Here is a 14,962-nt window from a genome sequence, read left to right on the forward strand (position 1 = left end):
GATATTCATGTAATATTGCTCTACGATATAATTCAAATTGTTGTTAAGCATTTTTGCAATGTTATTCGACAGCATCATAAATTGTGGGCTTAAATGGGAACATTCTAAAAAACCACCGTAAGTAATAAGTATAGGCAGCAAACTTTGCAGGAAGCTTTTATAAAAAATTTCTCACTGTTCCTTACTACAAATTGACTTTTTGGTTTGGCCCAGGTAGCAGATAGGAACAAGGCATTGCCTGGGTTACTTATTAAGTATTAAGTGCCATTATCAGTTTCTTAAAAAAGATACTGCCCTATAGAAGCATCCTTAATTTCACTTTCAAAAGGTGTCTCATTCTTCTCCAGTCTACAATTGGCTGCGCTTATGCTTTTGTCACTGTCTCTTAAATCTTGTCCATTACATATCATTACAAAGAAAGTACATGGGTACAGCCAAATGCTAAATAACAGTATTTATTAATTATTCTCAAACACGTGAGGGTACGGTATTGATATCCTACCAAAATAACTATTGCTTGGGTGTTTCCATAAGGCAAACCAGCACAAACTCCAGGGGTTCAAAAGTAATGGAGTGCTATTTTTCCTCATTGCCTTAATAAAAATCTGTAGCATAATGTTTCAGAATATAGCTTGTATTTAAAAGTAGGGCTTGTTGAAACCAAAATCGATCATTCATTTTAACCTCTATTAAAACTTGTCTTCTGTCTCCCTCTGCTGAATAGGAGTTTTCATATTTCCTATAACTGACCCAGTAAAAAAGAATTTGAAGAACATAAGAAATACAAAAAGTTGTTATTCCATTATCTTGGCATTTTGCTAACAGCAACAAAACATCTCTTCCATTAATATTCACTATTGAGTGACTTAGTATTTTGGGTCACACACAGTTTCTGTCACTCCCAATTTTGATTTGCTCCTATTCACTGGGTTGTCACAATTTGGGTGCTTCCAATCTTGAAGCAAGGATGCAACAGAAATATTATCCTTTCTCTTAGAGTATTTAAAGTTTTCAAATATGCAATAGGAATGGGAGGAACCTCTTAGTCTTCTGAACAAATCCATGCCTACAGCTTCCATTACGTTTCAGTCAAACTTGGTGACTTTGGTTCTATCTTCAATCTGTGTCTGGTTAAACTGACTCTTTGTGAAGAAGTCAGTCAGTGAATGTAAAACCTTGTTATGTTTAATAATGATCTTAGAGTAATGCAATCCATTACTTTTTCAATTATCTTGCTACTTAGAGTTACTGCAAAAGTTTATGCAAATTAATTTTAGGTCATGGCTGTTTTCAGCTGATACTTTGAGGTAGATAGGGTGCTCTTTGAATGAAACCTTTTGTTCCTTTTCAAATACTTTTTAATTACTAAAGCCAATATTTCTTCATTAATTTGCTACTTGTGACTATTGCAACTGCTTAAGTAAATTAATTTTTTTTTAATTTTGTTTCAGACTATTCCTTTGACATGACTTCAGCCCTCAAAATAGAACTTAACGGGTGTACAGATTTTTGTGCTAGCATTTTGCACAGGAAGGAATTTCACACAATGCTACCAGTAATTTCCCTGACAGTATTCACAATCTGGAGCTACTGAACCCATGAGCAAAAGCTCTTGTTTGCTGAGTGCAGACTATACTTTAAAGCAGATAACATTTATTTTGTGTGATTAAAAAGGCATAAAAAAACCCTAATGAAACTTGCACATATTATGTTAGTGCTAGCAAAAAAGAAAAAGAGTTCATTCTTTGTTCAATTTCAGAAGTGTTCCCTTATATGATCTCCTTTTTCCAAAGAACACAGCATACTGAATCATAATGTGTCTGTAAAAAGTCAAATCCAAATCCATTAAGGAACTGCTCAGTAGAAGTTGGATCTGCTCTGAAGCACACTAAATTTCTTTCTGCTGAAGAAACAAAACATTGTTCAGGAAAAGGAGAAGAGTCATAACATAAGTCTGGCATTTCTTAACCTAATTATACCTAATTTAATGTGAATTATACTTGAGGTAATCAAGTAATAGTCAAAAGAAAAATGTTAGCAAAGAACATTGTGAAGAATGTACCACTCCACATCTATAGTCAATAGAATTAATGTTAGAAATTGTAAAACTTATTAAAAGTAGGAAGATATAATAACCCCAAGGAACTGTGATCAAGTGAATGCTGAAAAAAGCAAATAGAAGGTAGGAAAAAATATTAATAATGTTGTCTCTAAATAGCCAAGTTATATCATAGATACGCTTTGGCTGACTGTAGCTGCGGAAGTACGAACATTAAATGAGCTAGTAGGATTTTCTCTTTGCTCTTCAGTGGCTTACAGTTAGCTCACAGATGGCTTCTGTCTCAATTCAGTTTAATCCAATCAACTCGCCTCACTCCGACCTATACTCACCTTTAAGAATGTTTTTTGGGTGAAAACCAGCTGCTTCTTCCTGCTGCTGTTGGCATACGGAATATAGCAACAGCACTTCCTTTCGCTCATCATGTGTCCATGGCGCTCAAGGTCAAAACTGCTGAAACCAAGGTAAAGGGAATTGAGTTTGTTTAGTGTTGTATGTCACTGGATAGTATTTAGAGAATTACACAGCTACTGCTTGAAAGAGCTGTTGCTTTCATTCTTACAGAGTGTTCTCCAATGTTCTCTTCCTAAACAAAAACTTGAAAGGACACTTTATACTATACTGCTGGTAGTAAGTACTGCAAAATGCATCTTATAAAAAGGATTTCAAAATATCTGATACATACAAAATATGACAACAGTGATTTCCTAAGATTCTTTCTTGAAGTTGTTTTAACATATAATAAATGACCTTGTAGTTTTTAACTTGTGGTTTTTTGCTTTGAAATACCTGAGGATTTAGAAAGGGAACAAATAGTTTGGAAATAAAAAGTATTCTGAGATTTTAAAAAATTATGTTTAAATTTCAGTGGGAAGGTCAAATAAAAAAAATGAAGTAGAATGTGATACACCTGGAAAATTTTCATGTTACATGCATTTCCTTAGCTTACTCGACTGAGCAAAGCATGCTATACCTAATACATCACTACGTCCCTAAGACAGGGACTAAGAACATTCTGGGTACAGAGAGAAAAATCCTGGGCCTTTGACGCCAAAGAAATTTGTCGCTGACTTCAAGAGAGGCTAGGAATTCACCTACTGTAATTAGAGGTCAACGGGTCATTGGCTCACAGCCATCCTTCAGCTCTGTGATTTTCACTTCAGTCCTGTCTCACCTCTTTTATTACAGTACAAATCTACCTCCAGAGCAGATAAGGCATCAAGGAGGCAGTTGATAGAGGAGGGGCACCAGATAAAGGAGAATTAGAGGAAATGTGCATCTGCTCAGAGCAACGCAATGAAAAGTATTCCCACCAAAAATGTGCCAAAGATTAAACTTCCAGTGCTAAAGATACTTTGAGGGGGGTAGGAGGTAGCATGGATGCCAAACTTGCATGTGATGTTGTAGTCAATTAACATTACAGTGACCGTGGTGTACACCATGGAAAAGAATGACTCAAATGGTTTATTTGGCCAATTTTCATTTAGAATAAGACTAAAGGCAGTGGAAATGGGAAAGCTCTATTTAGCCCTCAGACAAACCTGGCTGAAGAGATTAGTTGTTCTTAGTTTTTGCTTGGCTTTGTTTTGACGTAGGGAAAGAAGAAAAGAGTAAGACTGTCCTCGACATTTACTTATTGATAAATATTGGTTTGTACAGGCATAATGGATTTCTTTCCTATTGCATTAGAAACTAAAGCTCCTTGATCTCTCTCCTTGAGGGTGATAGATGCACTATTCAGTATTTAGGACTTTACAATACTTAGCAATATAAAAATAAACAGTTTGCTAAATTCACAGTATCCACGCCTGACAATGTCAGATGGCTCCATAAGTACATTATCTACCACACAACCCTTCAAAGAACTAAGGCCAGAAGTGAACATTAGAGATGTTGGAGTGAAGCTTCATCCAGAGAGGCATCTGGTTTTGCTTTGAAGGATCTATAATTTCCAAAGGCAGTTTGTTCCATTGGCTAATTACCTTTACAGTTAAAAATGTCCTTCATGCATCTTTCAAATTTGTCTAGCTATAACTTGCAGCTGTTTACTTCTTGTGGCTTTTCTGATAGATTAAAGAGCCCTTAAGTACCTGGTATTTTCTGCCTGTGAAGGTACTTATCCATCATAATCAAATCAGCCCTTAGAACTAAACAGATTGACCTCTTTAGGGCTGTGGTCCTAATGAAAAAAAAAAAAAATTCTTTAGCCATCGGCTCCCTTTTGTGGCTTTTCTCTGCACCTTCTTAATTTCTTAACATACTTTAAAAATTGCTGACACTAAATTGGATGCCACTTTGTTTACCCAGTGCTGTGTTTAGAGGTAATACTTCTTCCTTATTTCTGTTCATATTCTCCCACCTTAAAACCCAAAGCCTTAAGGGCTTGTTTTGTGTCTCACTATTGCAAGAGAAGCTCATAAAAATGAGCTAGTATGAGCTAATAATGCTCATCTACAGCCCTTCTCAGAGTCATTGCCTCCTTGAATAAAGGCTGCTTTTACCAGCATAGAACAAACTAAATCAAAATGGAAATTACACTTTAGAGCTGCCTTATGTTGTACATTTGTCACTGCAGTGTCACCTGCCAACTGAGATTTATTTAAAAATGGGGACTTAAAAATATTCTATACCTTTTCTTCTTTTCTTTATTAATTTTGAATCACTTGTCAAGAACATTATCCAACTTTATCCTCAAAATACACAAAAATGATAAGGGCACTCAATAACCAGTTTTGATAAAAATTCTTGAGTAAAAGCAAATACATAAAAAGAGCAAGTCTCTTTCAAACTTTGCAAAATGGAAATGATTTTTGAAAATTTGCAGTATCTTATACATTTGGTTTTTGGTTTCATTCCTGTAGTTTTAGTTGTTTTCCAAATAATTCCTCTTCCTTTCTAGTTATGAATATGCAATTATTATTTCCCCTACCTCAGTCCCTGTAATCAACCTACACACATGTGATTCCTTTAACCTTTCTTCAGAAATGAGTCCTATTCCTCTGTTAGTTGTTACCTAGTTTTTCTAAAATTCATCCCATTGTAAATATGGTGTCACCATTCAAAGAGATAAACTCTCGCTTCTTTTGCATTGATATAATGCTTCACTATATGCAGTCCATACTGACTGCTTGCCATTCTGATACACTGAAAAATTTCATCCAGTCCTCTATATTTTGCTACTTCATTTATGCAGGGCCACTTTCCGTGGATTTACTTCTAAATGAGTATCTGTATTTGGAATATTTCATCATCTTAGTCTTCATTTTTCCATTTTAAGTTTATTTTTGATCAGCAAGAAGTCCCATAAAACATCAAAACTTTCAAACTCACTTGCTGTCAGCTCAATTCCGTTGATCTCAGGGGAAATGGATGGACCCCTCGGTAGATAAGGAATTGTCTGGATGGCCACACTCAAAGAGTTACAGTCAACGACTCGATGTCCAAGTGGAGATCAGTGATGAGTGGCATTTCTCAGGGGCTGGTATTGGGACTGGTGCTGTTTAACATCTTTGTTGGTGACATGGACAGTGGGATTGAGCGCACCCTCAGCAAATTTGCCGACAATACCAAGCTGTGTGGTGTGATTGACATGCTGGAGGGAAGGGATGCCATCCAGAGGGATCTTGACAGGCTTGAAAGGTAGGCCTGTGCAAACCTCATGAAGTTCAAGAAGGCCAATTGCAAGGTCCTGCCCGTGGGTCGGGGCAATCCCAAGCACAAATACAGGCTGGGTGAAGAATGGATTGAGAACAGCCCTCGGGAGAAGGAAGGAGGTGATTCTCCCCCTCTAGACTGCTCTCATGAGACCCCACCTGCAGTCCTGCATTCAGCTCTGGGGCCCCCAACATAAGAAGGACACGGACTTGTTGGAGCGAGTCCAGAGGAGGGTCATGAAGATGATCAGAGGGCTGGAGCACCTCTCCTATGAGGACAGGCTGAGGGAGTTGGGGTTATTCAGCCTGGAGAAGAGAAGGCTCCAGGGAGACCTTACAGCAGCCTTCCAGTACCTGAAGGGGGTTTACAAGAAAGCTGGAGAGGGACTTAATACAAGGGCATGTAGTGATAGGACAAAGGGTAACGGCTTTAAACTGAAAGAGGGTAGATTTAGATTAGATATTAGGAAGAAATTCTTCATCATGAGGGTGGTGAGGCACTGGAACAGGCTGCCCAGAGAAGCTGTGGATGCCCCAACCCTGGAAGTGTTCAAGGCCAGGATGGATGGGGCTTTGAGCAACCTGGTCCAGTGGAAGGTGTCCCTGCCCATGGCAGGGGGGTTGGATCTAGATAATCTTTAAGGTCCCTTCCAACCCAAACCATTCTATGATTCTATGTTTCTATGAAATTCTGGATGGGATTTTGCAGGGCACACAAAAATGTGCAGGCTTAGGGCGCACATTTACATGTCCAAGTGTATTTAGTTAATAATGGAATCACTATAGTACTGATGTTACCCTTAGATCATTATTGCATAATGGATCATGATTTGGAGATCTGTGGAGGTCTTACCGGAGGAGTCAGATAAACACGCATTGCTAGTTTCAAAACTGGAGGAAGGGCAAGAAAACTCTTAACTCATTATGTGTGTTGTACCTGAGCTAAGAATTTATACAATAGTCTACTCCTAAAATGGAAACTGAAACCGGAATGCTTTAATATCAAAAAGCAAAATGTAGCCACACATCCTTCCATTGTAAAGCATCATGTAGCACAATATTAAAGATGGACAATATGAAACTGGTAGCAATTCTCTCTAAAGTTGCTGTCTTTCTCATGACTACTTTCTATCTACTTCTTTTGGAGGAAAGTAAAGAGTAGAAGATGGAGGATGGAGGGGACAGGCAGAGAAAAAAATGGAACAATAAAGAAAGAGTCATGAGTTTAAAAAAATGGCCAATGAAAGAGGAAAGATACAAAGAAGTTGAGAAAGAGGAAAGGAGAAATATGACATGATAAAGCACTAGCTTGGGTGAGAAAATAGAAGACAATCTGGAGTCTATAGAGAAGAACAACTGGTTTTACTGATCACTCTACCAGACTGTAGTAAACATCTTCAGTTTCATGTTCTTAAGCAAGCACACAATACTGTCAAAGCAGTTGCTCAGGTTTGATGCATAGACGTCCCTAGTCCTGATGTCCCATGTTTTTCTTTCAAAAAATAAAAACCCAGATAAGCATCTGGAATGTCATTGTATCATCACAAAAAAACAGAAAATAAAGTGTTCTGCATTAGCAAGACTCTATTATTATTACCAAAATACATTAACCTTCAAAACATAATTTTACATTATACCTGTAGGAATTAATACAAGTCCTAGGGTCTGCATAATTCAGGAAGCCAACTTAGATGATTAGAGATATGTGAATTATGCTTCACCTGAAAGGATCTCAAGGCATTTTATGAACTTTATTAGGTGAAGGCTCACAGGTTTTTCTCTGGCTGCATTGCTTTTGAAACTTCAGTGTAGAAATGAAAACACTGAAGTGGAATGAAAGAAATAATGATGACAAGGTATCTTAGGAAATATAAATTCTTTGTATCATTCTCAAGTTGGTGTTTCTCTGTTTTTTTAAAGGCACAGTATTTGATCACAAGATAGTGGTTGCTTTATGAAACTTGTATTTTTAGGGGTATTTTTTTCAATTTGGAGTTGGAATGTATTTAGAATTAATTCACAAAAATTGAACTTTGAAAAATATGTAACAGATATCCCTTGTTACTCATTTACGTTGTCTACATCCTTACCTTTCGAAGTAAGCACTAGGGTGACGTTTTCTAGAGGCTGGGAAACTTAACAGTTACTGCTTTACAATTGTCTACATTTTTATTTGTATACAGTTTCAACATACTTACAAGGATGGCATTTCTTTTAAGTTAAAAACTAGGATTAGTTAAGCATCTGGATGATTTTAAACTCTCAAGGCCTCCTGTGTAATAATTACCAAGAAATGTGCTTCTTGGTCTCTGAACACTTATAAATTCAATAAGCAGTTGGTATACAATAAAATACAATAAAAACAAAGAACTGTACATTGTAACTGCACATTAGGAGCTGAAATGTATCAAAGAGCTTTTTACAACTTCTGTGTAATTGGCAACAGCAAAAATTCTGTCTAAATATTTTATTTTCTAAATGTGGGGTTTTTTCCACATTATGATTGATAGAAGTCTGGAATTATTTTCTGACAATTATGTACCTAACATAAACATGGCATTAGGTTTTACCGTCTTTTTCCTTTTTGCAGGTTGTTCTGGTGAATCTGTTGATATGCATGGTAGTTTTCTACACTGTGTACTATGTGGTCCTATCTGTGTGTTTCGCAATATTCAAGTAAGATTTCCTTGTCTTTAGTCTAATATGATGGCATATGACAACTGGATATAATGGGTAGAGCTATGACTCTGTAGAGGAGGCATCCAGACTGGAGGCATCCAGTCCCAGTCATTGTGTGAACACGTTTTTTAAATTCAGTTGAGTTGTTGTACCTGAACCTTTGTTCAAGTGCACAAATTGGCAAATGGAGACTCAAAACTAATATACAATGCTGGTTCTAATCCACTTCTTTGCACTTGCACCATGTAAATAAACGAACATAAGAGAAAAGATGACAAGAAAAAAGCAAAAGAAAGATTTTACAGTCAAAAAAAAAGATAGGACGTTATTGATGAGCATGTATAGTGCCAGACATGTCTTAAATACAAGTGGAGATCATGGACACTGTGTGCAAGGGCAAGACCCAACATCAAGTGGAACACAGAGAGTTTGTAAAAACCCAGAGTACTCCATCTGAAATTGTATTTAAAAGCACCCATAATATGTCATATAATCACTAAGGCTTTATTGAAGATCTGTGGTTATATTTGTTCATTCTATTTCCACAGGATTAAAATGTTGGATGGTTTGGCACCTTTTGATTTTAAGACAAATCCCTCATGGATTAACCCACATTATTTAGGTAACTGAAGTTTGCTTCTCTTTTTTCCCTGCCAAGAAAATAGGTTGTATCTGGATGTAAACTTGTGTTCCTTATGGACAGTATTTTAAAGCTGTTTTAGTAATACTAATGATTTCTGTATTTTAAATACACTGCATTTAAATGCTTATTCATCTTCGCCACACTTTTAATTTCTGTATTTCCACTCATCACTCAAGTGATTGTTAGGCTTTTCCTTGAGTTGTTCTTCTGATCTTGCATCATCTGGAGAAAACGTGCTGCTTTGGCAGGATGCTTCATTTTCATTGCAGAACAGTTACCTCTTCTCTGTAAAGTTCCTCCACAAAGTTGTTAAATTTAATTTTCATACTGCAGTGAATTTCTTATCAACCATATTGGATCTGAATAACAGGTCACACTCAACTAATGAAAATCTTGCTTTGATAATGCCTGAATACAGTGGGCATTAAAATCTCAGGGTTTGATTGTAGCTCAGTCCCTAAACGTATCTTTATATATCCTAAAACAAACTTCTGCATTTCTGTCTGAAGCTTTCAAAATATATTCTCTTTTCCAAACTGTCACTCCTAAAAAATTACATGCATACATTAATTTTACCTGATTTGTAATCCATTTTACAAAGGCAAACCACATAATCTGTCAGTAGAGTAAGTAAAGCTCAAAAGTAAATTGTTTAGTTCATCAGGTTAAAAAGAGTAATTAAAATGCATGGATATTTGTACAGTGTCAATACTGATTTCAGATGAAAAAAGAGCATTTCAGTTGTAGCAATGGAAAAGAAAATTAAATCATATTCCATTAGAATTACTTTTCAGGGCCCTAATGTAATTACTGTATCTCAATATGATTTTTTTTCCCAAAAAAATTTATCAGCTAGTTTGATGCAGCATGTTTATATGCCAAAGAGAGAACTATGTCATGCAACCGGTTAGTATTCCATCCTCCTTTCTGTCCACAGGATGAACATGGATGGAATAGCAAAACATAACAGGATCTTTTTAAAGTCTATGGGCACAGAGACAGAATGAAGCTCTCTGAATGATGTTGCAAATGAGAATTAGTTTACACAAGGGTCTCACTCATGCCCATTAAAAACAGAATTACATCTTTAAAAGATAACCTCAAAATAAAAATGGAAGTCAGCTCAGAACTGAGGTATCATTACTGGCCCAGTTTTGTAAAAAAGGTTTACAGAGCATCTGTCTACATTAAGCATACTTTCTAAATTATAAAATTATTGACAAAATTTAAAGGGATACTATCGTGATCTATAATAAACTAAAAAACCTAAAATGCATTGTCAGACATTAAATTTTTTGAAGTGTTATTGCCTACTTTCGTAACTACATGTTGTTTTCCAGTTATCTTCCTATTATTTTTTACATGTTTTAAACTGGTGGGTGAAAGATCCATATTAGAGTAGGAACTAATTGACCCTATAAAGAAAAAAAATAAAATTGAAAGGCACAAAATGCTGCCAAATGTATACATTAAATACAGTGAAAAAATAATGATGGTCTCTCTGCTCTCAGCTACAGTATTCTTAGGTATTACGTTACTGCAATAGTAAAAAAAAAAATAATGCCTTAAAAATGTGACTTTTGTATGCCTGTGTACTTAAAAAGAAGAACAAAATGAATTTAGATGGAACATTATATGAATTACAATTGCACAGTTATGCCTGTTGTATGGGAATTCAGAGACGTCACGCGTTTTCCATTCAGCCCCCTGCTACCCCAGGTAGCCACCGAGCATAAAGTCAAACTTCACCCTAAAGGTTATTCTTTTTGATACCATTACACATCGTCGCAAGTAAACAAGCTGAAAGCTAAGCACCACTCCGTTGCTGTGTCGAAGAATACAGCTCACCAAATACCAGATGAGGTTTCTCAGCGTAGCTGCTCCCTGCCTTCCAGACCGTTTTCCTGCCACGGGAAGGCACGGCTTGCCCATGCCATTGCCTTTCCAGAACTGTGCCCCACGTCACAGGAGGTGGTCATCGCAGGCTAGTGGCGCAGCATGGCTTGGCACGCTCCAGAGAAAGCGCCAGGGGACAGAAATGCACCATTTCATCACCAAGAGAAGGAATTTTCTTGATCAGATAACTTTAATAGTCTCTTTTGGCAGCATAGTTCAGTATCTATCACTTTGCTGGTAATTCCCATTCATGGTTTAATACAACACAGAGCTAGCTGCTGAATGTCAGGCACGGTAAGTGCATGGTGGCTGTGTCAGCGTTGCTATCAGCGCTGACAAAAGCCAGGCTCCTGGTTGTATGTACCATGAGACCCATACGGCTGGATGGCCTCTGCTCACCTTGTAGGCTCTCTGCTCTATCTCCCCTTGCATGTCTTGTCTTTAAATTGTTCTGAGAGATATACATACACATACTGGTATATATCATATGTGTATATGATGCAATGAAGTCGACGCAGAGAAAACTAGGAAGTTTCTTACCAAACATAACCCCTTAACCACACAATTCTGTTTTGGATGAGAAGAAATTTATCTATGTCAGTATCAACCAAATCTGTTTGGTGCCATATGCAAACAGTGTGGATGGTCCCTAAGTAAAATTTCCACCCCATTTCTCCTTTAGGGTGTATAAACTGGTCATAGTCCTGTAAATCCTCATGCTTTGCAAAATTAGAACTGAACTTTATAATTAAAACATTAATGTAATATTCAATCCTGTAAAAAATAATTTGCATAGCTATCTCAGACATTTTCACTTCCTATTGCTATCACTTTGAATATGAGAAAAAGCCTTTCAAAACTGTGCTTGAAATATCTTATTTTCATTTACAGTTCTTGTGATATCGTTGGAAATAACTTTCTTCATTTGTGGTCTGCTGTTTGCCCTGGTTGTGGAAGAATGGGTTTGGGATTATGCTGTAACAGTTACTATTATTCATATCATCATAACTTCAGTCGGTAAGTAGGTTTACTGCTAAATATATGCATAGTATCACAAATTGAAGGACCAATCAACTATGATTCATCTACTGCATTACTGGACTAACTAAATAATTTTTCCTTAGAGCTAAATAAATATATATCTCCATTTTCCATCCATTTGACTCATCCATGTATTTAAAGCCTGCCATTTAAAACTCAATTCTGGTTTTGTTGCAGAATTTTAAAACACTATTTTCTTATAAAAAATTCAGAGTTTTAGTTTGCAATCTAACAGTTCATATCACATATCCAGCCTGGATACAATTTCAGCATCTGGGAGGTGTGTTTTTCTGTAAATCAAGAAATTAATAGCTGTCCATGTCCTGACACTTTAAGATCTACTCATCAACACTTCAGCTCTAGTTCAGAGTGAAAATAAGGCTTGTTTCAGCAAAGCCAATTCGAAGTTTTTAAGTTAGATCATTTGAACTAAATCTCATTGAGGAAAATAAATAATTTCACCATCAAAGCATCTTTTTTTTCCTGAAACTCTTCCCCTCAAAGGAAAGAAAAGAGTTGGTTGCTGTAAATGACTCATCATCAGTTTTTGCCAGTCCCTGGTAACCTGCTCCCTCTTTTCATGTTGTTTAGCAGAATGCTGCTATGGCTGATTAGGAAATATATTTTAATGCCATCCTTGCCAGAGCCCATTTGGGGATTCTTTCATCCTGTAACAATGAGCTTAGTATTTTTATTCTAGAACTTAGAAATAGGAAAAATATCCCTGACAAATTAGGACTCCCTCCCTACTACAGAATAATTCATCTTCCATTTGCCAATGCTTTGTCCATTGTCTTTTAGCACTTTATACAGATGGGGATTCCCCAGTTCCGATGACAAGTTAAGCCAGAGACCAACAGAGACTTCATCTTAAAAGATGAAGCATAATTTCTGATCTATTGAATTTGATTTCCTGGAATTTAAACTACTGCTATTCCTTCTGAATAACTTTTCTATTTAAATCAAGGAATTTACAAAAACTACAACAAAAACTGCTTTGTATGTAATTTATACAGGAAGGTATCTTCTATCATTATATTAGACAATGCTTTTTGATGTCCAAGCAACTCCAGATTTGTTATTGTTTCTTTCAGATGGCCAGCCAATGCTCTGCTGGCTGACTCTGAGCTGCCGGTTTGTGCAGTGTGCCTCCCCGCTCACTTTACTAACTCTACAGCCCTGTCAGCTTTTTTTGGGGGAGCAATATTGAGTCATATAATGGCCCCGTCGTTGATCATACAGCGGGGATGTGGGTCAGCTTGCACGAGGCAAGGGCAAGTGCCTGACACAGGAGAAAGCATGCTGTGCAATAGTGCTACCTTGCAGTCTGCAGACCCAGCCTTTCTTTCACGCACTGCCATCAGCCATTAAACTGAAAATGTCAGGCAGCTTAATTTATTTGGATTGCAGCAATATGTAGGCACTCTACCAGGGGATCGGTGTCTCCATTGTGCTAAACCGTGTACAGGTAAGTAATAAAAAGGGCATTTCTTCTGCAGAGAGTCTAAGAGCTCCATTTAGCACGCACTTAGTAGGTTTAAGACTTGCCTTCCAGTGGGACTGCTCACCGACTAAGCTTAATGGTGGCCAAGTATCTGAATGATCAGGACCTAAATAGCGTTTGCAATTTCAATAAATGTAAAGTATATGATTTACAAAACATAACTAAGCAGACCTTTGACAACATAATGTAATGTTTGCATGTCCCCATCCTTATTGTTTAAAAATTTACATTTCTCCTTTTCTTCTCCTTGCAGTGATGGCTGAATTCCCCCTGATGTTACACTGGTGGCTGGCATTAGGTATAATTACATTCTTTAAAGTTTAAATTGTTAGACTCTGCGTAGAAAATTAGTATTTACAGTATGAATTGTTTCTATTAAATGTCTGTTGCCTCACTAATTTGAGGATTGTCAACATTTAAAGAAGAAATATATACTTTCCATTTATACTTCTTTTAATGACACAGGCAAGTAACACTGGGCTAACACTTGCCTTGCCTTAAAAAATCTTCTGTTTTAAGACCAGAATGTACTCAGCTTATGTTAATCTCGCTAACAAACAGCAGGTACACTCACATTCTTGAAATAAACCAAGATTAAGACTAATCAAACTATCTCACTTAATTCAGGTGTCAAAAAGACACTTGTCCAAACTAGTCTTTCTTGGTACCCTTTATAATCAATGGAAAGAAACAGGCACCTTCAGAGCCAATTTTTATAAACACCATGCACAGGTTCTTATCATAGATGAGATAAATCCCAGTCATCACATTTCCTTAGAGTGAATGGCAAACTTACATTTCTGAATGTTTAATTTCCTGTAAAATTAAAAGCATAGCTTTGTACTAGAATACATTATCTTGAAAAATAGTTAAGGGAAAAGGACTGGCTTCTGTTCTTCTTTCTTGTATGATGGATAACAAGGATTGACAGCTGCAGTAAATTCCTAAATGATGGGGACAGGCAAATAAATTCCCTGTCCTGCAACTGGTTTTGCATCAGCAGCTGCTGAGGCTGATACCTTTGTAGGTGGTTAAAGCCTTGGGCATAATGTTTAAGTAGACAGGCCATTTAAAAAAAAATTAAGATAAAAAGAATGTCTGTTTAAAGTTTTATGGTAACATTTATATTCCACTGTAACAATTAATATAAAACAGTTATTATATTTTCTTTCAGGATCTGGAGTAATTTCAATGATTTGTGGAGGACAGATTTTGGCATACTGCTTGTTCAAAGACAACTTCATTTACCCAATTCTAGATGATTTTTGAAAAGGAAAATTAAAACTTGCCTTCATATTTATATATATTCTATGGTTTCATTAACAACATAATTGAAATGAAGTTAGCAACTGTCTAATTGTGAGGCTAATACTTAGCTTACCAGACCTCTTGTATCTTACATTTGTTTGCAATGTCAATGTCATCGCTTTTAGCTGCTGTATGCAATCACTTTTAGCTTTTGTATGTACATTTCCATTAGGCAAATA

The 14,962-nt window shown here is 36.6% G+C and overlaps 1 protein-coding gene across 1 annotated transcript; it reads left to right on the forward strand.

Moving 5' to 3' along the window:
- The first annotated feature begins 2,490 nt into the window (after positions 1-2,490).
- TMEM244 (transmembrane protein 244) lies at positions 2,491-14,744 on the forward strand. The gene is made up of 6 exons (XM_009817123.2): positions 2,491-2,523; positions 8,303-8,388; positions 8,940-9,013; positions 11,822-11,947; positions 13,729-13,773; positions 14,650-14,744. Exons 1-6 carry the CDS (start codon positions 2,491-2,493, stop codon positions 14,742-14,744), a joined length of 459 nt encoding a protein of 152 aa, XP_009815425.2.
- Positions 14,745-14,962: the final 218 nt, after the last annotated feature.

The sequence above is a fragment of the Gavia stellata genome, chromosome 2 (assembly GCF_030936135.1).
Source record: "Gavia stellata isolate bGavSte3 chromosome 2, bGavSte3.hap2, whole genome shotgun sequence".
NCBI lineage: Eukaryota > Metazoa > Chordata > Aves > Gaviiformes > Gaviidae > Gavia > Gavia stellata.